Consider the following 23,356-nt stretch of genomic DNA (forward strand, 5'->3'; position numbering starts at 1 on the left):
TCAGCTTGTTTGAGGTAGTAGCAGGAGGCTGGGATACAGCCCCAGAAATGACATTGTTTTTATTGGGGACACCACTCCCCAGGTGATTCTGATGCTGGCGGAACCCACATGATGATTTGTGTCCATTGCTCTAGGAAATCCATAACTTGTGGGCAGGTAGGGCAGGCTGCTCATGGGGAAGAGAGACGGTACAGACAATGAAAGAGGTGCCCAGGGACTTCCAGGGTGGTCCAGTGGTAAAGAATCCACCTTACAATGCAGGCGACACAGGTTTGATTGCTGCTCAGGGAATTAAGATCCTACATGTCGCAGGGCAACTAAGCCAGCACGCCACAACTACTGAGCCCACGCGCCCTGGAGCCTACATGCCACAACTAGAGAAGAGAAAAAACCCGCACGCCACAACTAGAAAGAAGCCCACGCACCACCACAACGAGCCCGTGCGCCACAACGAAAAAGATCCTGCATGCCTCAACAAAGATCCTGTGTGCCACAACTAAGACCCAACATAGCCAAAAATAAATAAATAAATAATATAATAAATCTTAAAAAAAAAAAGAGGTGCCCATCCCAGGGCTGTGGGGAGAATTAAATATGCTGTGTGCTTATGACTGGCATCTATACCATGCACTGGAATCCTTTCTCTATGACATTCAGGCCTCTGAGTCAGGGCCTCTGACTTTTCCTCTCCCCTAGACTGCCTCCTCTAGGTCTGATTTGGCAGCGTGAATCTGGGGGAAGCTCAGGCTGAGTAGAGTTAACTGGGTGGGTCTGGAAGACTAAAGCTCTGACAGCGAGAAGCGGATCTAGACAGTACAAGATTACAGACACAGTTAAACAGACTGAAGCCAGGCTGCCTGACTTAGAATCCCAGCTCCACAATTTACCAGCTACGTGACCTTAGACCAGTCACTGTGTGTGTGTTTTTCCATTTCTAAATGGGGATGATAACAATACCCCACCCCAACTCCCCACCCAGGCAAGTGAGGCCCATTTAAACCCAAGGTCCTCTCTCTGTCTCTTTCCCTCCCTGGTTCCCTCCTGTCCTCTGGAACTCATCCTATGTAACTGCCTTCGGAGAATACAATCCAACACAGATCCTTTTAGAAAAGCAGGTTTATTGGTCGGGCTGCTCACCAGGACACAGCAACACGAGAGGCTCCCCAGAGCTCACAGGAAACTGTATCTGCCCACAACTCAGGCCCCTTCAGCCCATCAGCACCAAGGGACCTCGTCCCACAATCCCCATCCTCCCTCAGCCAACGTGTCTCCAACCATCCAGAAGAGAGAAGGGAACCAAGAGGAAAAAAAAAAGCAAAGCTTTGTATTGTAAAAAAGATGTGTCCCCAGGCTCCCTCCCTCCACCCCTTAAAAACAATTAGCTGCAATTCTATAATGCAGAGCAGAGAAGATAAAGCAGAGGAGGTAGGGGGCGAACGAGGGAGGCTTCAGCCCTTCTCTTCTGGCTGTGACTTGGGGGTGAGGGGGTCTGTCCTTGCTTCTGACAAGCCGCCGTTACTGGGGAGGAACAGGGGGACTAAAGTGTCCTGAGGAGAACCTGATCAGAAATCAGGCTTTTGGACTGGAAGCAGCACCCCTCTCACCACAGAGAGTCAGGAGAAGAACCCACAAGGCCAAGGAAGTCTTGGCAAGTTCTGCAGCTTTATTATAACTAGCTCTAGGGAAGGAACTTGAGAAGAAACTGCCAGGAGTGAGCCAAGTCTGGGCTGCTCTACACACAGGAATTCTACACTCTCCTCCCCTCCCCTCCAGCTCTCAGCTTGGTGGCCTGGCCTTTAGCACCTAGTTCTTTTCCCCCCATCCATCTCCCTCCTAACTACCAGCTCTCCGCAGCCTGGTGCTGCCCTCTTCTGGGACCCTAATTTTCTGGGCTTTGAGAAATGGGCTGCCCCTGGAGCACCATGCCCAGTGGAGGCATGGGGTGAGGCTTACCTCTCTCTTCTTTGGATCTCGGATTTCTCACATTGCCCTCCCTTCTTATCCTGAAAATGGTCCTGCTGTCCTCGGAGAACCCCAGTAAGATGGGATTCTTGTGCTGTGTTTCTCACGCTGCTAATGGACATTCTCTTTTCACCCATTTCCACCTTCTACTATTTCCTGTTCTCTTTCAAAACCATAGCCATGTGCTCCTGGGTGCAGATGCATAAACCGTAAGTGCCCCCCCCCCCACCCGCTCCCCAAGGGCTCTGCCTGGCTCCAGCCTTCCTTATTGGGACCTTTTGCAGATACAGCCTGTACTAGACCCTCATCCAGGGTCACGGCTCACTCTGCCCTCTCTCTCCCGACACTGCCCCAGATGCTCCCCAAAGCTGCTTTCACATCCTTCCAGTATGGGGTCTCCCATGTGAGCAAGGGGCCTCTTCAAGATTCACTCTTCCCTTTTATGGTAATTTTGGCCTTGAAGCCGCCAGGGATCAGGATGAGAAAGAAGAGCTCAGTGAGCAGGAATGACAGCAGCTGGGTGTGAGTGTTACGGAGAAGTGGGGGGAAGGCAGCTTGCCCAAGGGGGGCCCAATCATGGAAACGACAGCAAGTTCCTCTAGGATCCCCGACTTGGATCCCCAGGACATGCATCACCGCCTTCTGCATTTCCACCCAGCATATGCCTAAACTGGGGCTGTCCATGGTGCAGGCTGCCTCCCCCTCCCGTCTTAACAGCCGTAAGACTCGGAGGGGTGCTACTTGAGGGGAGGTGTTCTCAATTTAGAAATATCCCAGCCCGTTTGGGGCCGAGGGAGAATGCGACAGAGAAAGTTCAGAGAGAGAAAGGAATCGGGGCGGGGGCGGGGAAAGGCGGGGCGGCGCGGCCTCCCGGGCACAGCCCGGCGCCCCGCTCAGTCGCTGTCGCTCTTGTCCACCAGCACGGCGTCCGACTCCTCGGTGATCTCCAGCAGCGTGTGCACGTCGGGGCTGCTCCCGCGCAGCAGGTCGGCCGCCTCGCCGCGCTCCGCGCCGCCCTCCTCTTCGTCGGCGCCTACCTCCACCATCTCGGTGGCCTTCAGCACCTCTACCTCGCCCCCGCGGATCTTCTTGACGTGGAAGGTAAACGGCGGCACCCTGTAGACCGCCGTCTTGGAGCGCGCGTAGACCACGTGATCGGGCGTGAAGGACTTCCGCAGCTTGTCTCGCGAGGTCTTAAGCTTCTCCCGCCGTTCGGCGGGGACGAGGCGCGTGCCCAGCTTGTTCATGCGCTTCTCCAGAGTGTGCCGCGTCTTCTCCAGGTTCTCCTTGGTCTTGAGGCGGGTCCTCTCCAGGTTCTCGCGGGTGCGCACCTTGGTCTTCTCCATCTTCTCCTTGGAGAAGGCTTTCTTGAAGTCGTCCACGCGCCGCAGGCCGCTGCGCTTGATGCGCTCGGCGCGCGACTCCTCGATGACCTCCTCCACCTCCACCGCCTCGTCCGACGACAGCTCGAGCACCGCCGCGTCCTCCTCGGGCTGCTCGCCCTCGGCCAGCTCGTCGCCTTCCTTCTCGGGCAGCGCCTCCGACTCTTTCAGGGACTTGCCGATGCTCACTTTGGCCGGCAGTTTCACTTCATCCTAAAGGGAGATCAGAGCGAACAGATGAGGGGGCAGAGCCGGAGAACTGGGCGGGGACTTGGGGGGACGCCGGGCGAAGAACCCGGGGCTGGACGGCGGCACCCGTGATCCTGCGGAGTGCGTGGTACCCGTGAAATCGGCCTGGACTTGCTCGCCGTTGTATCCCCAGCGCCTGGCACAGAGCTGGACACCTCGTGGGCGCTCAAGAAATATGTATTGAATGAATAGTAACTATACAGACAGGGCGAGGAGGGAACCGAGCTTCGGATCGGAGTCTGGCCTGTGTTTTCGCACTTAAGTTAAGTATCTCTGCGGCCCTCCAGCCGTCTCCTTGAGCCCTGCGACTACCCATTTTAAACCAGTCCTTACCCTTTGCGTCCCAGGGACCACAACTTAACTTTGGAAATGGGCAGAGCGCCCTCTGGTGCACTGGGCCCCACACTGCCCAAGCCAGACCAAAAACCAAAGGGCAGAGTCTGTTTAGGTTGAGGGGTACGGGTAGGGGGATGAGCTCACAGCCAATCTCAGGCGGCCCCCAAGTAGGGTAACTTGAAGGCAAGTTTACCATAAAGGGAGTGCGTTTCCCAGACTTCGTATCATTTCAGAAGAACCAGTATTAGGGAAGCAGAGCTGTGGCCCTATCTCCCTCCCCCGCCTCATACTGTTTGGCTCCACCAGTGGACATTCTCCACCCTCATGTAGAAATTGAGGAAAGAGGAAGAAGCTGGCTGGGAGCCAAGGACATGTTTTCTTCCCAACCTGGACGTTTCTTCTGGTTCTGACGTCCCTGCCTTGGAATGGAAGGGAGAGATTGCTTTTCCATTCTTGCTCTTTTCCCCCTAAACAGGAGCTCAAGGGACCAGGAGTAGGAGGGCAAGAGATCCTGGAGCTCAGAGCCAGTTCTTCCCTCTTCCCCTGGGAACGCCTAGCACCAGCACTGTTTTCCATTCCGGGAAGATTTTCCAAGATCCTGACTCTGGACCAACATTTCAGAATCTCAGGATCACCTCTCACCAGAAGGTAGGGGAGATTGAGCACAGACAGGAAAAGGGGACATAACCCAGAATGTAAACAGGCTCTCCTCTTTGGCCCAGACTCTCTTTAGGGACTTCATACAAAGGAATGATAGGCAGTAGTTTTTCTAAAGGGTTTTCTGAAGATTGTTTCGCAGAATTGTAAGAAAACCGCATCTGAGAAAAATGAGGCAACACGAGCTGACCCGTTCCATAAACACACACACGCGCACGCACATACACGTATACGTTGGCTGCTTGGTATCTCTGTACCACCTGCTACAGAAATTCCTTCCCCAGCCCCCAACCTCTTTCCTCTTCCCTCCCATCCACATCCCCACAGAGTTTCCTGGTTTACATTGAAAACTAGGAACACCTCCTCCCAACTTCCTTCCCTCCCTGTCAATATTATTAGCAGGGACAAAGAGGGAATGCTGGCTCCACCTCTTCTCCCAAACTGGGCACCGGCTCTGCTGGGCACCAAGCCACCTCAAGCTCTCGTTACTCAACTACATCTCCCAGCAGGCAAGGTGACCAGGGCTCAGGGCATGCTGGGACTTGTAGTCTCCACCTGCCACAGCTGGCTGGGTACTATCATGGGCATCCTGTGGCAGTCCGTCCATCCTCTGCTTCTTATCACTCATGGAGGCGTTGAACGGGTGTTTTCCTTGCTCTGAGTGTAGGAGGGTCCCAATCTCTCTTAGCAGTCCCTCTGATTCCCAGTTGTACCCTTTGGGTCTCCCTTTTGCAATCACTTCTCCCTGCCTGCTACCCGAGCGCTCTCTCTTACACACCATTTTAGGACTCTCTATCATCTAAACTCCTGGCTACTTCTTCATCCATCTCTACCCAGAATTTACCGGCAGCCTTAGTATCAAAAAATGTCAGCTCTGATCTCTCCTTCACAGCCTCCTAGTCTAAAAACCCACCCACGCTCCCCGACGTTTGAAGGAGAATGCCTCCTTTCACTAAGCTCAGACTATGTGAATGAATTAAGGGAAGGATTAAGTGTGATGGGTGGGAAATAGTCAGGAAACAGTCCCTGCTGCTGGAAAACAGATCCACATTGTCTCCCTGCCCCACCCCAGCACCCCTGATTCTCCCCTCTGCTCCACTGCAACCCCTAAAGGCTGAGCTGGCTGGTTTTCCTGGCCTCTGGCTTCCTAGATAAAGGTCTCTGCCAGCTGAATTTGAATGTGAACAAGGCTGGGGAGAGAGTTCCAGACTTCTTGTAGCCAATCGTGTCTTCCTAGTGCCTGGTGAAAGGTCTCAAATACAACATCAGGGAGCAATCCCAGTGAGGGGAGGTTTATTCCTGGATCTGGGGTTGTCTCCCCCCAGTCCAGAAAGGTACTTGGAAGCCATTCATTGTAGGCTTCCTCCAGAGTGATGGCTTACACCAGAGGAGCTGCCTTCTTGGTGGAAGGTCAGGGGATAGGGGAAGAAACTGTTTGACCTAAGTCCCGGATAATATCCAGTGGATTGGCGCTGGAGAGGGTATACCACCATGACTTTAGCTTTTCGCCTCCATTAATGGATTTTGTCTTTTCTCCCCGTTTCCAAGCCAGGTTTCCCCTATGACTCACAGCATTGGAGTGCTGTCTTGGGCCCACCCAGTTGGCCTGTTGCTACAACAACCAGCAACACAATCCCAAAGCACCTCCCCCAACCCTGGGCACAGAGGCCGGGCACCCCTACTTCCCTGGCAGAGCTCCTAAGCTAAAGGAGGGGCCTCAGGGTGGCAAGGAGGGAGAGCTCTGTTTGTTCTGTTTCTACATTTTTATTAAACAAAACCACCAGTCCCAACAGGCTTGGTTTCCAGAGTTACCTTTAATGACCAGGTCTGAACAAAAGCATGCACAGCTTCCCCTGCCCCCCGCCAAGCACACACAGCTCCCTGACCCAGGAAAGCACCAGTCCAGGATGAATTTTAGAGGAGCCCCAGGATGGCTCCCAGCCACTTCCTCTCCACTCCCTAACCCTGCTATATAAACTTAAGATTCTCTGGCTTAGGAAGATTTTTATATAATTATAATTTAATTGAGCACCTACTATTTGCCTGGTCCTTGGCCAGGCACTTCACGTTTGTCAGGGAGAAGGGACAAGTGTCATATAGCTCTGGGTAGAGCCTCTCTTGACTTAGTTCTGTCTCCAACCACTGCCTGCGAATGGCCAGAGAAGACATTGGAGAGGTCATTCAGAGACCCAGGATCTGGATCTGCTCGGAGACCATGTTAGAGGAGGGTGCAGATGGAGAGAGGTGAAAGAGAGGGCAGTCTTAAAAACTCAGGACCTCCACTTTATGTTGCTAGGACAAGGGGGTGAAAGACACTAAAGGTAGAAGGGTCCTTCTTTTCTGCTATAGCATGATTCTCAACAGGAGGCATGCTGCCCCCAAGTGGGCGGAAATTGGTTCTTGCGGGGGAGGGCACGAATCTTAGATATTGCAATAGTTTGTGGTGCTCCAAAGAGTCCTGATATGTCGTATATCTGTAGTGTTAAAATTTCATGGGAAATAGATAAGTAATAAGAACCTGTTGTATAAAATAAATAAAATAAAATAAAATTCAAATAAAAAAAAATTTCATGGGGGAGAGGACAATTAGGGGAAAAAAATGTCTAAAAGGACTCCTTAGGAGAATGATCATATTAAACAAACAAAAAAAAAAGGTTGAGAAACACTGTGCCATAGGGAGGCCAGAGCCAGTGAAAATGTACCCCCTTCTGGCCTCTCTGAGTTGGCAGCTTTTGGGTGCCCCACCCAAGGCAGGATCTGGCAAACATAAGGGATCTCTTTGCAAAACATTTTCTAAAAAAAACTGGAAAAAAATAAGTGTCAATATTTTCCCGAACTATAGAGAGGGGGTGGAGAGGGCACAGAACAGACCCCAGGCCTGGGCTTCATGAGGGCCCTCTCCAAAGAGGCTTGGGGCCAAACTGGTCTGTCCCTGAGGCGAAGGCAGAGGGGGAGGGGAGGGGGAATCAGAAGTGTGGGCAGTTGCAGGCTATCTCATGCAGGCAGCAGTGGGTGCAGCTCAGGTGTGGTGTCTGGAGCGTCTACTGTTAAGACAGAAACCAAGACGTAGGGAATGGCCCTTCCCATCACCTCCCACCCCATCGCCTGAACTCCCCATAATGAGAGAGTGTTTTCACAATACCCATCACCCAGTCACAAGGGGCAGTGGCTTGGAAGAGACCAGCCACCCTGGACTGGCCACTGCTAAGCAGTGAGCTGGTGGTGGACTGGGGGTGTGACACCCCATGCCCATGGCCCCATGTGACCCAGGAGACCCTAAGTGCCCCCACCGGCTGTTGGCTCCTCTGGGGTGGGCAGAGGCCCAGGCTGTGGGTAATAGGGCAGGGTCCTAGGTGTCTGGTCAAAGGGTGGGAGCTCAGGCACTGTCTCAGGCTTCAGGTCAAAAGGCTCAGTCTCAGGCAGAAGGTCAAAAGGCACGATCTTGGGTGTGGCCAGGTCTGAGGGTACATTCAGCTTCTTCTTGGGCTAAGATGAGGAAAAGGGGTTTAAGTGGGGCTTGGGATGGATGCAGACAGAATTGGGAGGAGGAGGCCTTGGTTGGCATGCAGAGTTGGGGCTGGTGAGTAGAGGGCAGGGGAGCACACAAGGATTAAGATGGAAAGACACCACAGTTTAAATGCTTCAACAAGAGCTGAAAGGGGAGGGACAAACCCAGGCCCATGAATTAATAACCACAATTTAGTCAGAACCCCCTCCCTGCCTCCCTCTAGAATCTTCCCCAGTCCCATCCTTGGCCTCCTACCTTCTACCCTGACCCAGCTGTGGTTGTGGGATGATGCTGTTGGAGGTTGCAGTGATGGGGGAAAGAAGCTGCTGGGGGCGGGGAAGGAGTTTTCTAAGAGGCCACTTGTTAGACTCCAACTGGGGAGTCTCCAAGGAGTAAAAGAGAAGGCAGACAGCTTCACTGTCTTGAGTCAGATGCTGCTGATCCCAGTTATTCCCCAGGGCAGGGTGGGCACGGGTGCCGCCCCGGATAAGGAGAGGGAGAGGCATGGAAGAGGGACATCCTGGCTATTTCCCTTTGGCCACGTCCCCACCTCCTGCCTCCCTTGCCACCCATCCCCCCACCCACTTATAGGCCATCAGACACCCAGATGCACAGAGAAATCAGGATCAAAAACCAAGCTATTGATATTTTTGGGAATTCCCTGGCGGTCCAGTAATTAGGGCTCTGCACTTCCATTGCAGGGGGCATGGGTTCGATCCCTGGTTGGGGAATTAAGATCCTGCATGCCGCGCAGTACGGCCAAAAAAACCCCCCAAAACCAAGCTGTTTTTACAACCAGTGGGCCTATGTCCTGAGGCACCCAGCAGCAGCTCCCAACTCTCCCTCCTGAGTGGCTGAGCTGCCACTGTTGCTTTGGACAATCAGGAGAAGTCAGGGGAGAGGGATATTTAGGGGCACTACCAGACTCCAGCGACAACAGTGTTGAGTAAGGCGTGTAGCCACAAACACCCAAAGCAGCAGGTGCCCGCCTTCCCTGTAGGATACAGGGAGAAGGGGGGAGTGGCAGGGAGGCTGAGGAGAAAGGAGCCAATGTGGTCCTCTCTTAGCCAGGGGACACTCCTGCTGGCCAGGGAGCTCCACTCCTTATGCCCTGCACCCCTCTCCTCCACTGCCATTGGTGACCACACATTGCCTCTGCTTCAGCACTATGAGGCTGAGCAGCTAACGGCCACCAACCTTAGCCACTCAGCTAACACTGCGCACGCGTGTGCGCGCACACACACACACACACACAGCAGCCCCAGTGCCAGGACTGTGCAACTATCTCCCTCAGAGAATGAAGGAGCCAGAACTAGCTTAGGGCTAGCCTCCTCCCTGATTTCTGCTGCACAGCCCGGGAACAGAAGGGGGAGGCCGGGAACAGAAAGTGTAGCAGAAGAAGGGGTACACCTGGGCTCTTGCCCCAGCTTTGACCCCCAATCACTTGAATGACAGTAGGCAAGTGACTTCCCCTCTCTGGGCCTCAGCTTCCTCCACTACAAAATAAAAGAGCCGAAGGTGATTATCTCCAAGGCATCTTCCAGCTCAAAAAGTCTACAGTGACAGAATGACGAAATATTCACAATGGTATGGTTCAAAACAATAGAACAAACCACCACTCATCTCTGCAGTTGGTTGCCTAGCAACAATATTCCCTTTCCCTATCAGTTGCCCACTCTGTGCCATCTCCTCCCTTTTTGATTTTGACCTTTACAATAGTCAGATTTTATTTGCTTTAAAAAAAAAATCAGAGGGAAGAGTATGATTTCCTTTGGTCTTAGGAATACGCCTAAGAATATTCTCCCATGCTCCCTGCTTTGGATCCAGTGACCAGGAAAAACAACCCAAAGCTAGCTCTTTGGAGCAAGGGTATGATAAACACTCTCTCTGCTAGGCCACCGGGGTAGGGGGTGAGAGGGACCAGAGCCCCAAGTTGGGAAGAATTTTGGACAAAAGTGTGGGGTTCTTCTGGAACCAGATGGCGCTGATTTGCTTTGAGTCCAGGAAGGAGCTATAGGTTGGGTTAGGATTTGAGGAGGAGAAGCCAGCAGGCCCTCATTCCAGTCCTGGTATCCTCCCCTTTAATGCCCATGAGCCACCTAAGCCCTTAAATGCTTCCTGGTCCTGTCCTCAAGCACTTGGAGCAGGTCTGATGGGTCCATGGGTAGGACCCATGCCTCATCAAAACTGCCTCATCAAAACTACTTTGGAAAATGTTTAGCCTCCCTTTCTGGATTCTAAAAGAACCCTAACAATATCCAAATTAGTCGTTGTCTGGGAGAATTGGCTCCTTAATGACCACAGCTCCTCCTATTTGCATGGTGCCCACAGTCGGCCTGATCTTCCCAGCAGTTCTCAGTCCACTACCCCTAGCTACTAGTAGAATTCACTTCTCTCGTTCACTAGCTGTTGCCTAATGAGGTGTGGCCTGACAGGATGGGATGCCAAACTGCTAGTTTTCGTTTAGGAGACAGGAAGGGAAATGCCAAAGAAGGACAGTAATGACTCAGAAGTGGGTTCAAGGTGAGGGCCCTGATAGCTTGTGATGGGAACGGCTGAATTTCATGTGTGTGTGTGTGTGTATGTGTGTGTGTCTGTGTGTCTGTGTAGGGAGGTGTCAAATGCAAACTTAACCCGTGAAATCATTATGTCTAGCAGTTCCCTGAATCTGGGTGGGGTCACACAAGGGATTCCTTCCTTTATCCCGCAGGAAGAAGGTGTGGGAGGCCAGATGGCTTGATCCCACAGCTGGGGCCTTCCCACCCTTTCATGCTCCCTCCACCTCACCCCCCTTTGCCACATCACCACCTCCCACATCTGCAGGGGGGAATACCGTACCACCTCCCCTGCTCCCACGCTGGAAAACTCACATCATCCCAGGAGGCCTTTTTCCAGATCTCTCTGCCTGGCCACCCAAACATCCTACCCCCTCAGCCTGAGTTTATCGTAAATGTTGCTGCCCCCAATCTTCCCTATTAGGTCTGCCAAGGCCCAGAGCTATTTTTACCTCATTCTCTTCCCAGGCCTGCAGATCTCAGGCAGGAACAGCCTCCAACTTCCTCCAGCAGCTGAATACCCCACCCCCTCGCCCCCACCTGGAACATCTGCTCTGCAACTCAGGGAAGATTCCCTGTTGCTGGAATCTTCTCCTTACCTCTGAGCTCCTCTGTGGGTTGGGACCACTTTAGGTATTAGTTATTCTCCTGTGGTTTGGGGGCTCAGGGTCCCCAGCTTGAGCCATTCCTTCTCCCTCAACTCTCTGTCCCCCACTGGCCTTGATGCAGTCAAAGCCACCCTGTGATTAGACCCCCTCCCCACAGCAGATACACAATATACAGACACACAATCCGTGCCAACTGCCAGAGGCAGTAACAGAGACACGCCATTGGCCTCTGCACAGAAGTCTCTCTCCATATCTGTCCTCTCAGAATCTCCATCTTTGACATAAGGAGGTTTACCTCCAGGCTGAGAATTTTCCCAGGCTCTGCAGTCTGGGACATTTCAAGTGAGAAGGGTCACCCATCCAAGCCCTACATGGCTCCTCTCTACCACACCAGGCTCTGGAGAAAAGACAGAGCTGGCTTGCTGCCCCACACCCCTGCCCTGTTCTCCTTCCTTTGATGTACCCCAGCACTAGGCAGTTCTCTTTAAAAGTCACACACACACACACACACACACACACACACACACACACACCCCATCCTACTTCCTCAGAGCAGTTAAATTAAGTAGAAACAATTCTGGGCAAATATTTTCTATCAGATAGTGCTATATGAGGGAAGCAAACTGCTTAAAGGCCAAGTACCTCTCAGGAGGAGTCCCTGGGCGCCAGCGGGTTGGGGGAGCACCACTTCAGCCTCTGTCCCACCACCACCTCCTCAGATAAGTGTCAGCTCACGTGTGTCTACTGCCCCCAAACTTGTCCCAGTCTGCATTTCTCTTAGCTCCACCACACTGACCAAGCCAAGGACCTCACCGCATCCCTGATGGTCACTCAGAACCCAGCGTACCAGGGCCTCTGAGCAGTCAGTGAAACCACAGCTTCCTGATAGAGGTCCTCTCCCTGGGGGGATGTGGGAAATCTGGCCTTCTTTTCTTTCCATTCCCTTCGGGAGGGGCAGGAAGGGGAAGAGGGGACATAGACTAACCCTTCCACCCCCACGATCTCACCTCCTTGGGTGGGAACATCAACCAGGCCCGCGGGAAGCAGAGAGGAGGCGAGGCTGGGCACATTCCCACGCCATCAAAGATCACGGAGTGCTCGGCTCAGACCCACCCCTAATGGGATTGGGGAGGCAGAGTGGAGAGGAGCAGCAGTGCTGAGATTCCCAGGTTTACGTGGGGTTAGGATACAAAAACTCCATTTTCATCCAGGCGGGAGGAATGGGGAGAGGTGCAAAGGAAGCAACAAGCTGTCTGGGCGGAGCCTGGGGCGCGCCAGCCTCCCGCCGCCTGTCCTCCAGCTCCTCGGCCGCCCCCGCAGGCATGCGGGGTGACTCACCGCGCCCAGATCGCGGGGCCCCGGGTGTGGGGGGCTGTCCCCTCCCCTCCACCAGCCTCTCTAGCACTCCTCAGGCCGCGGGCCACCACCCTCCCGCCGGCTGCTTCCAACAGGCTGAGGGTACAGGCACGCCGCGGGCTAGGGTGTCCCCAAGGGCCGAAAGTGCCGCGAGGCGGGAGCAGATCACAGCGAGGGGGTGGCGTAGGCGGCCTAGGCTGATGCGGGGTCCGCGGGGGCGTGCTGGCAGTCGCGTCCCTCGCCTGGCGCAGCCCCCGCGGTGCGTGCCTGAGCCCTGAATCACCCGCTATATCGGGCGGGCAGAGTCGGAGGCCCCAAACACGGGCCGCGCCGCCAGTGTCTGCTTACAGCGGGCCCTAACGGCCGCCAGGCACCCCGGCTCTCCCCAAAACTTCCTCCAAGTAGGAAAACTTTTGACAGAGCCATGTCGGGAGCGATCTGCGAGGGGCAGTGTCCCCGAGTCCAACCCCCTAACTCGGTTCCGCTACGCGTTTGACACCGGAGGGAGGGGCTGGGCGAGGGAGCGCAGGATGCAGAGCGCGCCCCTCTGTGCGCTCCAGGAGCCCGCCGCCCACTCCACTCCACCCCAGGAACGCTCGCTGGGAGGAGGGCGGGTCCCCCGAGCCGGGCCAGGCTGGCGGGAGAGCCGCGCCTCGGGTAGGTCCCCCGACCCCAAGCCCCAGGCGGGGGACGGCGGGCCTCTGGGCGCGGTCCGCCCGCCAGCTCACCTGGTAGATCATGACTTTAAAGTTGCGGCGCCGCAGCAGCTCGGCCTCGTTGACCTCCAGCTTCTTGATCTGGCCGGCCTGGCGCTCCAGGCTGCCGCGCACGGTCTTCACGTTGACGCTGACCTTGCGCACCTTCTCTAGCAACTTGCTCACGGTGTTGCTGGTGGTGGCGTGTGCCTTGCCCAGCTTGCTCAACTCCCCCTGTATGCTCTGCACGGCGCCCTCCATCTCCGCCTGCCGCTCCTCCAGCTGGGCTTGGGTCAGCTGGATCTGGTCGACGGCGCCGATGATTTTGTCCAGAAGGCTCAGTACCATCACGCCGTTCACCTGGTCCGATTTGATCAGCTCCTCAGAGCCGGCCCCCGACGGCTCCTCCGCCGCCGGAGCCCCCATGGTGGAGGACCCCTGGTCCCCGGCGTCGGGGTACCCGGGAAGCGGCTGCTCGATGATGTGGAGCTGGGTGTCCTCCATGGCTGCCCGGAGCCGTGCGGGGCCGGCCGGGTGGAGCTGGAGCTGAAGCGGGAGACCCGGAGAAGAGGAAGAGCGGGAGGGGGCAGAGAGAGAGAGAGAGAGCGGATAGCGGAGGAAATTCGAGCCGCGTCCGTGCGCACCGGGATGGCGGCCAGAACTGTGGGGCGGGGGATCGGTGAGTTGCCCGGCTCCCAGGCCAAACCCCGGAGTCTCGTCGCCCATTGGCTGGCTCGGCCCCAGAAAGGGAGGGACCGGGGCAGAAGGGGAGACCGATGCTGGGGAAGGGGGGGCGACCCAGGGGGACCCAAGAGCCGAGCGCCCCACCCTTCCCAGGATGGTTGGAATAGTTGGAGCGGGAGACTAGGGCCTCCGCTGGTAGCGGAGGCGGCGGGAGCGGGACTGGGGCGGAGGAATGTGAGCTGCGGTAGGGAAACAGGTCCTAGAGTGTTGCTCTACTTTTCCCTCTCGCTCTTTTCGCTCACCGGCTAACCCACCTCCCCCTTTTTAAGTTCTAGATTAGGTCATCAGGTGGGACAGGCTATCCTGAAGTTACGTGCAAAATATTGTAGTATTTGCCTGTGCCCAGTTTTTGAGAGGGAAAGGATCCATGGCTTCCACAATCTTTTCGAAGGGGCCTCTAACTACCCACCCCACGAAGTTACCCACCACTGTTCTAAAAGGTTGGGGGTCGTTTGCGGAAGGGAAGGGAGAACTTAAGTTAGAGTCACGGCGGTGGTAAGGGGCCGCCAAGCTCCTCTAGGTTCCTCTTAGAATTATTCTAACAGAGGAGGATTAAGATGGGCAATAAAGTAAAAACTAAAGCTTTTTACTCGCTAAAAATCACCTTTCCCTGTGTTTCCGCCTGCCCCAGAGACCTGGCTGACACTAACCTCAGAGAGTAGGATTGAGGGTCACCCATCTCTCTGGAGCCCAGAGACTCGCGCTCAGCAATCTGAGCTATCAAACGCCACCTGCTCACTTGACGGACCAGAAACGGAGGGCCTGGAGAGGGCAAGTGACTTGCCAGGAGGTTACCAGCAGGTTAGCGTTGGCTTGGCACTCAAACCAGGTGTCAGGACTCCTCTCTTGCACTTTCCACCTTAGCAAGCTGTATCTTTCACTGGGACAGAGAGGAGCAGACGCTCACCCGTATGTGCCGCCAGCCTGTCGACCTAAGGCTTAGCTACAAACATATTTTCAACCATGATGGGTACCGAGGAGCAGGCAGTTCTGAGCAGGATCAAGAAGGGCCCTTAGCTCAGAAGTCCGGGGGAGAGAGAGTGCCTATTCTCCCCCATTTTGCTCTCTCCCACAGCACTGGAGCTGTGAGTTCCCTGAAGCAGCACCAGCTCCCTTTCCCCCAGAAAAGCTGCAAACCTTTTCCCTGGTTAGGAAACCAACCTTGGGTTTCCCCAGCTGGATAGATGATGGTCTTGGCAAAAGGTCAGTTCTAGTCTGGCATGCATTATCATTAGGCAGAGTGAAAAACTGCTTGGTGGGGACCCTGGGCCCTATTAATCCAGTCAGAGAAGCCACCAACCCAGAAAGGTGCTGAAGAGCTCACTGCCTGGGATAGCGTGGGATCATCCAGAATAGTCCCAACAGCTATTGAACAAAATATTTCCCCTGACACTTCAATAGCTGTTTCCACAGAAACAAGTGGCTTTCTTATCTGAGATTCAAATAGAATGAACTGGTATATAAAATGACATGTATTTATATACTAGAACTGACAGATTGCCAATTTATTTTAGAATTTGAGAGAAAATGTGTTTTAGCAGTTTAAGTTCCTTCCACTGAAGATTGATAAGACTTCTAGAGAGGAAGAAGAGTGACAGTAGAGAACCTTACTGGACCTTCATAAGGTTCTTTTTAAAATTGATTAGATTATTTTCATAGGTGACACATAAGGTACAAATTGCAAATAGCACACAAAGAAATATAGTGAAAAGAAGTTTTCTTTCTATCCCTGCCTGCAGCAAACTAATTTCTGGCCAAGGAGACAACAATTGTTATATTTTCTTGTGGAATCGTCTATAGAAAGTCTCTTCACACCATATATATATATCAGCACTTTGTTTTTTGTCAGTTACTAATATATCTTGGTGATTGTTCCATATCAGTGCATGCAGAGCTGCCTTGTTTTCCAATGTAGGGATGAATTGATACTATACTTACTTAACCAGTTCTCTATCAATGGACATATACACATTACAATTTAAACCTCACTTGGTGGGGGAGGGGTCCTAAAGAGGAGTTTTAGTGGTTGATTTGTTTTTGTGGTTGCATGCTTGCTAAAAGGAATCAAGTCCATGCCATCTGATTTTCCCATCAGGAAAGTATTTCTATTCTTCAAAAAGGAATGTCCGTATTTGTGGAGCCTCTGACTCATTTGATGCCTCTTTAACAGAGAATTTCGCAGAAAGAGCCCTACCCTCCCTATTTGCCTATGTCCAAGAGAAGTATTTGCACCAGACAAGTTTCTCTCCTGTTCCTCTTCTTACTAAATGCCAGCTAAATCCAACAGGGGGCGTGCTGAGCCTTATGGTGCACCAGCTTTATCAACACCGACACCCAGAACTGGAGCCAAACAATCCTTCCCAGAGGACTTCACTCCATTTCAGTGAAAATAAGCAGTTTCTCTTCATTTGGAATTGTGTTCAGCATGCCATAGCTTGTATTCAGGGTTGATGCTTTGCATTTTCCATTGCTCACTCTATTTGCTGAAAGGCACAGTGTTCCATTGTGTGCTTTCAGCTGGTGAGGCAGGGTCTGTAAAAGGGATAGAGAGATGGAAACAAACAACCCTTTGGCCCAGAAAAAGAACACCAGGATGCAACCGTGTCAGCAGCTGGAATCTCACAGCTCTCTATCGTGTTCCTCTATCCATCCATTTGTTCAGCAAAGTGTGACTATTTACCAGGAGCCAGCTACTGGGCTGGGGACTTCAATAAAGCCCAGTCCCTCCTGTTGAGAAGCTCATAGCGTAGCAGGGGGAGACAGATGCATAAATAGTTTCTGATACAAAGTGGAAAGTGCTCTGGGAAGGTTCCCACTACTTCCTGGGAGAATAGGGAAGGGTTCACAGGGTACAGCCTTCCTCCCCACCCCACCCCCTACCCTTCCTGCAGCGACCTGAGGTGTGAAAGTACAGGCCAGGTGGGTGGGAGAGCAGACAGGCATTCTCATCTCTTATCGAGGTTCTGCCTTAAATCTTACCAGCTTACATTGAGGGAGCTCCAACAAGGTGTGAGGGGTGCAGCGTGCAGTATGTTCCATTCAGTTTTGGATCGTGCTGGAAGAGATCCTAGGGAGCCAGTGTGTTTTGTTAACAATAAATGATTGGGATGAATGATGTGTCATCACATCAGAGAAACCATCCCGAATGGAAAACCAGTCTTCAGCAGCTGGCTTACAGCTGCCAAAGACAGCAGAGATGTTTTTCTCCCCAGATTTATAAGCACTATTCTTGCTTCTCTGACATATAGGAAAAGGGCCTATAATATTTATATATTTCTCTTCCTCAAAAATCCCTTCCTTTCTTCTCCTTCAAACATTAATATATAGGGTAGCTTTCCTGAACCAGAAAGCAATCAGAATTATTTATTAAGTGCTAATTTATGCATAGTGTGGTGCTTGAAAACATTCAAAGAACACAGGGAATTTGCTGCGGGGTGAGAATTTTAGTCTCAGGGAAGCAGTGAGTCTGGCTGATAAACGGAAAAGTCAAGAAAATAAGTGAATGGAAATGCCATAAAATCTATTTTCCTCCTCTGCCTTCAGCATGCACTGGTCTCTTATCCTAAAAATAAAAAACAAACATAAACAAACCAAAACTACAGTCTTAATTGGTTTTATCTTCCTGCCTTCCCAAAGCTGGGTCCATCTGTTTTCTCCTGTTCAGATTCATTGTTTTCTAGAACTGCTGCTACATATCCCTTACCCTCAATTCAGTCCTTAAGTTTCTGCAGTTAATCCAAAAAGGTGGCTTCCTTTCTACTAAAAGAGCACTTAAAAATCACCAATAAGCTCCATATTCTACCAATTATCTCTCCTTTTCTAATGTTACTTGAACTCTCCACAGGATTTAGCACTGCTGACCAATTTGCCCTTCAGACGCCCCCTCTTGACCTTTGTGAGGCTGTATTATTTTTATTTACAGTATTTCTCGTCCCGTTTGCTAACTTTTTTTTCTTTCTTTCATAGTCTTAAAAAAACCCAGCTTTTGAAACCCCTCAAAAAATAAAAATAAAAACAACAACCACTAGCTTTATTGACATATAGGTCACATACCATACAATTCACCTATGTAAAGTGTACAGTTCAACGGTTTTTAGTACGAAGAGGTGGCAATCATAATCGATTTTAGAACAGTTTCATAACCCCCAAAATAAACAACCTGTCAAATAAAGAACAAATCCAGAGTTAGTAAAGAGAGACTTTATTAGAAAGGATTATTGCAGGGGAGGAAAGGGACTATGGCAGTCAGGGGAGGGGGTCTAATGTAATAAAGAGAATGCTGTGACCATAAGATCTGCAGGTGTCTCAAGGGGTAGGCAAAAATGGGTTTTCTTTTATAGAGAGGAGTAAACAAGGCTAGAAAGAACGAGGATCAGGGAATGGGATGAAAGGGTGGCATGATGAGAGAGCAGAGCAGAGAACGCTTTTCCCTGAAGCCAGCCTATCCTCAGGATGGGTTGTGTGTTGGCTCAGGCTAAGAGTGGGCCAAAGGTCAGGGGCCTGGAAGGAGATAAGTTTAAGCAAAGTTTTGATAATAAGCATTTTGTTCCGAGTGATCCGTGGGGACAAGCAGTGTGTATCGGTACACAATGGCTGCATAAAATCCTATTGTATAGTTATGCTACATGTCTGTATGGACAGTTGGATTTTTTCCTTTTTTTTTTTTTTTTGGCTATTATGAAAAATTCTATGAACATTCATGCTATTTTCTTTTCTATTTTTATTCATCATGCTATTTTCTTTTTTCTTAATTTTATTTACTTTTTTGGCTGCGTTGGGTCTTCGTTGCTGCGTGCAGTCTTTCTCTAGTTGCAGCGAGTATGGGCTACTCTTCGTTGCGGTGCACAGGCTTCTCATTGCAGTGGCTTCTCTTGCTGCAGAGCATGGGATCTAGGCATGTGGGCTTCAGTAGTTGTGGCATGAGGGCTCAGTAGTTGTGGCGCACAGGCTTAGTCGCTCCGCAGCATATGGGATCTTCCCGGACCAGGGATCAAACCATGTCCCTTGCCTTGGCAGGTGGATTCTTTTTTTTTTTTTTTTTTTTTTTAATTTTATTTATTTATTTATTTATTTTTGGCTGTGTTGGGTCTTCGTTGCTGTGTGCGGGCTTTCTCTAGTTGCAGCGAGCGGGGGCTACTCTTTGTTGCGGTGCGCGGGCTTCTCATTGCGGTGGCGTCTCTTGTTGCAGAGCATGGCCTCTAGGTGCGTGGCTTCAGTAGTTGTGGCTCACGGGCTTTAGAGCGCAGGCTCAGTATTTGTAGTGCATGGGCTTAGTTGCTCCGCAGCATGTGGGATCTTCCCAGACCAGGGGTCAAACCCGTTTCCCCTGCATTGACAGGCAGATTCCTAACCACTGCGCCACCAGCGAAGTCCATGTCATTTCCATTTCTTTGTCTCTAATCTCCTCCCTCCAATTTACCCGGCATGCACAGCGCTGCCTATTAATCTCCCTAAAAAGTTACTTTGATTGTTGTCTTCCCTCTGGAAAAAAAAAAAAAAAGCCTTATGGGGAATTCCCTGGCAGTCCAGTGGTTAGGAGTTGGACCTTTCACTGTTGGGGCCAGGTTCAATCCCTGGCCGGGAACTAAGAACCCGCAAGCCCTGTGGCACGGCAAAAAAACAATCACCTTCTATGGCTCCACTTAGTATAGTGGAGATTTATTTGTTTTTGGCTGCCAGATTTTGTACGATTTAATATAAGTGGATTATTATTGTTAATTCCTTCTATTCCTTTACATTAACTTCCTGCTATTCCAGTTTGCCTGATAGACCCTATTCCAAAGACATGCCATGAGCAACATCCCCTTAGACATCTCTTGCATTAGTATTTCTTTCTGTGTTTGTTTGCTCTCTTCAACTAAATTCTTATAGGCTTGGACTTTTCTGAAATCTATGCAGCACCTAGCACATTTTGATATATTCAGAAGGCACTCAGTTTAGAATTATGGCTTGAAATCAGTGAATTATGGAATGTTGGCTCAGTAAGCGATCTTAGTAGTACAATGTTCTTTCAGGATCATGAATTACCTTAGGGATCATCTGATTAAATGTTTTTCAGATGAGGAAACTAAGGCCTGAAAAGGTGGGGTACATAAATGGAAACTTGCTTCAATGTGAATCATTATAGAAAATGAATTAGTAGAGTTTAAATTATGGAATAGTACACAATTTTTTTTTTTTTTTTAGTACACAATTTTGAAAAGAAATTCAACTTTATTATTTCCTGCTGTGTATAATTACTCTGATCGCAGAAGTTTTCCTAGTAGAGATTATGCTTAACCCTTCTGTGATAAACAAATAGATGGAATTTGAAATTAGAACTATCTATTTGCATAACAGCAATACTTAGCACAAATCCTTCTATCAAAAGGGTTTTTTTTTAATTTTTATTTTATATTGGAGTATCACTGATTGACAATATTGTGTTAGTTTCAGGTGTACAGTGGAGTGATTCAGTTATACAGATATTTACATGTATCTATTATTTTTCAAATTCTTTTTCCATTTAGGTTATTACACAATATTGAGCAGAGTTCCCTGTGCTATACAGTAGGTCCTTGTTGGTTATCTATTTTAAATATAGCAGTATGTACATGTCAATCCCAAGCTCCCAAGCTATCCCTTCCCCCACCCTTCCCCCCGGTTACCATAAATTTGTTCTCTAAGTCTGTCTGTTTCTGTTTTGTAAATAAGTTCATTTGTATCATTTTTTTTTTAGATTCCGCATGTAAGTGATATAATATGATATTTGTCTTTCTCTGTCTGACTTACTTCACTTAGTATGATAATCTCCAGGTCCATCCATGTTGTTGCAAATGGCATTATTTCATTCTTTTTAATGGCTGAGTAATATTCCACTGTATATATGTACCACATCTTCTTTATCCATCGTCTGTTGATGGACATTTAGGCTGCTTCCATGTTCTGGCTATTGTAAACAGTGCTGAGATGAACACCGAGATGCATGTATCCTTTCGAACCATGTTTTTTTTCCAGATATATGCCCAGGAGTGGGATTGCTGGATTATATAGATCTATTTTTAGTTTTTTAAGGAACCTCCATATTGTTCTCCATAGTGGCTGTACCAATTTACATTCCCACCAACAGTTTGGGAGGGTTGCCTTTTCTCCACACTCTCTCCAGCATTTATTGTTTGTAGACTTTTTGATGATGGCCATCCTGACTGGTGAGAGGTGATATCTCATTGTAGTTTTGATTTGCATTTCTCTAATAATTAGCATTGTTGAGCATCTTTTCATGTGCCTCTTGGCCATCTGTATGTCTTCTTTGGAGAAATGTCTATTTAGGTCTTCTGCCCAGGTTTAATTTTTTAAATGCGCCCAGTGTCACTTATAGGCAGAACTGATGGTAATAATGAGTTTCTCCTAAATAACTTGGAAATATAGCTATCCTTTGAGAGTTTAACAAATTTAATTAACACATAGTATGAGTATCTCCTAGACACTGGAGATAATGACTTGCTCGAGTTTAATCTGAGCTACCAGCAAGTTAAAGAAAATAAGCCTCCCTGACCATGATAACAGCAAAACTTTATTCCAGTTCAAACTGAATTATAATAAACAGTCCACTTATTCAAAAAAGATAGAGGAGGGCTCTTGTTGATTTAATAATTGGTTAATTGAATGTATAATCTGATTAGAATAGATTGTACATAATCTATTAGACTAGGAGAAATCCATTTTACACTACACATCTGATGAACAGAATATTTATTCACCTCTGTCTCCAAATTGGTGTGATTTCAAGCGAATGACTTTCCTTCTGTTAGCTTTTCACCTCTCTCTTGGTTCTTAGTTTTTTCATCTACAAATGAAAAAAATAGGAGTATCTATTAGAATACCATATAGGATATCTGTATAGGAGTTCTAAGATTCCTTCCAGTTCTGACATTCTATGACTCTATGATTCTAATCTCTGATAACTCAGAAAGCCCTTTGGGATCTTATAGTACTTTAGAAAAAGTTCATTTTGAACATCATTAATTCAAGCAAACATTTAGCAACTAGTTACCAAGTACCTGTAAATTGCTAGTTCTAGTGCTACGAGTTGGGGACTCAAAGATGGAAAGACATGGTCTTCGCCATCAGGAGCTTATAGTGTAACATGGGAGCTAGGTATGTAGCTCAACTATTACAATTTAGTGGGATAACTGCCATAAAAGGCAACATATACAAGGAGCAATGGGAGCTTAATTTCATATTAAGCGCCCATTGATATCACCTCGCACCAGTCAGGGGAAAGAGTGATTACGTTTGCATAAGGGATACAGGAGACATTTCGGAGGAGTTGAGCTGTGGCTTGAAGAATGAATAGGCATTTGCTAAGCAGAAAAAGGGAGCTGAGGGTTGGGATTCTAAGCAGAGGAAAGATCTTGGTAAAGGCATGAGGACGTCTGAGCCTATGGAAAATAGCTTATTGAGGCTGGAGCATGAGGTATTTGGAGGCAGAGAGGCTAAAGGTGAGGCTGAACAGGAAATGTTGTCCAATCACAGAGCATCCTGAAATCATGCTTAGAGGTCTGGACTTTATCCTCAAGGTTATAAGGCACAATTTAAGGACTTTAACCTAAAGAGGGAGAGGAACTGATTTGCATTTTAGAAAGAAAATTGATTTGAGGAAATGTAAACGATAGTTTGGAAGGGGCTGAGACTAGAAGCAGGGAGATCTATCAGGAGGCTACTGCAATAGTCCCAATAAGAGAAGACGATCATTTGAACTAAAGCAGTACAATGTACATAGAGGGAAGAGATCTGATGGGATAACTCTATAGGAGGGAAAATCAATAGGGCTTGGTGACTGATTCCATGTAGAGAATGAGAGAAAGGGAGAAGTCTAAAATATTACAATTTTCATTATTTAGGAGTACAGATGTAGAAACTATAGAAGATTGGATTATATATGTATTAAGCCTGCACTATTCCGTGGAAATTTTTTTTTATTGGGGTATAGTTGATGTACAATATTATATAAGTTTCAGGTGTACAACATAGTGATTCACAATTTTTAAAGGTTATATTCCATGTATAGTAATTATAAAACATTGGCTAAAATGTTGGAGAGGGTGTGGAGAAAAGGGAACCCTCTTGCACTGTTGGTGGGAATGTAAATTGGTACAGCCACTATGGAGAACAGTATGGAGGTTCCTTAAAAAACTAAAAGTAGAACTACCATACGACCCAGCAATCCCACTACTGGGCATATACCCTGAGAAAACCATAATTCAAAAAGAGTCATGTACCACAATGTTCATCGCAGCACTATTTACAATAGCCAGGACATGGA

General features: G+C 49.5%; 1 protein-coding gene across 2 annotated transcripts; it reads right to left on the reverse strand.

Moving 5' to 3' along the window:
* Positions 1-1,101: 1,101 nt before the first annotated feature.
* CAVIN1 (caveolae associated protein 1) lies at positions 1,102-14,005 on the reverse strand. 2 transcript variants are annotated; one of them, XM_082371424.1, is made up of 2 exons: positions 13,342-13,988; positions 1,102-3,557 (listed from the first exon to the last, which is right to left on the reverse strand). In XM_082371424.1, the coding sequence occupies exons 1-2, from the start codon at positions 13,810-13,812 to the stop codon at positions 2,856-2,858; spliced, it is 1,173 nt and encodes a 390-aa protein (XP_082227550.1). In that variant the 5' UTR covers positions 13,813-13,988; the 3' UTR covers positions 1,102-2,855. The 2 variants fall into 2 exon arrangements, with proteins under 2 accessions (XP_082227550.1, XP_082227551.1); XM_082371425.1 differs by lacking the exon at positions 1,102-3,557 and adding an exon at positions 6,382-8,072 and having other exon boundaries at positions 13,342-14,005.
* Positions 14,006-23,356: the final 9,351 nt, after the last annotated feature.

The sequence above is a fragment of the Balaenoptera borealis genome, assembly GCF_965194805.1.
Source record: "Balaenoptera borealis genome assembly, chromosome: 20".
NCBI lineage: Eukaryota > Metazoa > Chordata > Mammalia > Artiodactyla > Balaenopteridae > Balaenoptera > Balaenoptera borealis.

Excerpts from the sequence above, each read along its gene's own strand:
- CAVIN1 (XM_082371424.1), bottom strand. The coding sequence starts at position 13,812 with ATGGAGGACACCCAGCTCCACATCATCGAGCAGCCGCTTCCCGGGTAC. Across the intron at positions 3,558-13,341 it reads TTAAAGTCATGATCTACCAG|GATGAAGTGAAACTGCCGGC; the intron begins GTGAGCTGGCGG and ends ATCTCCCTTTAG.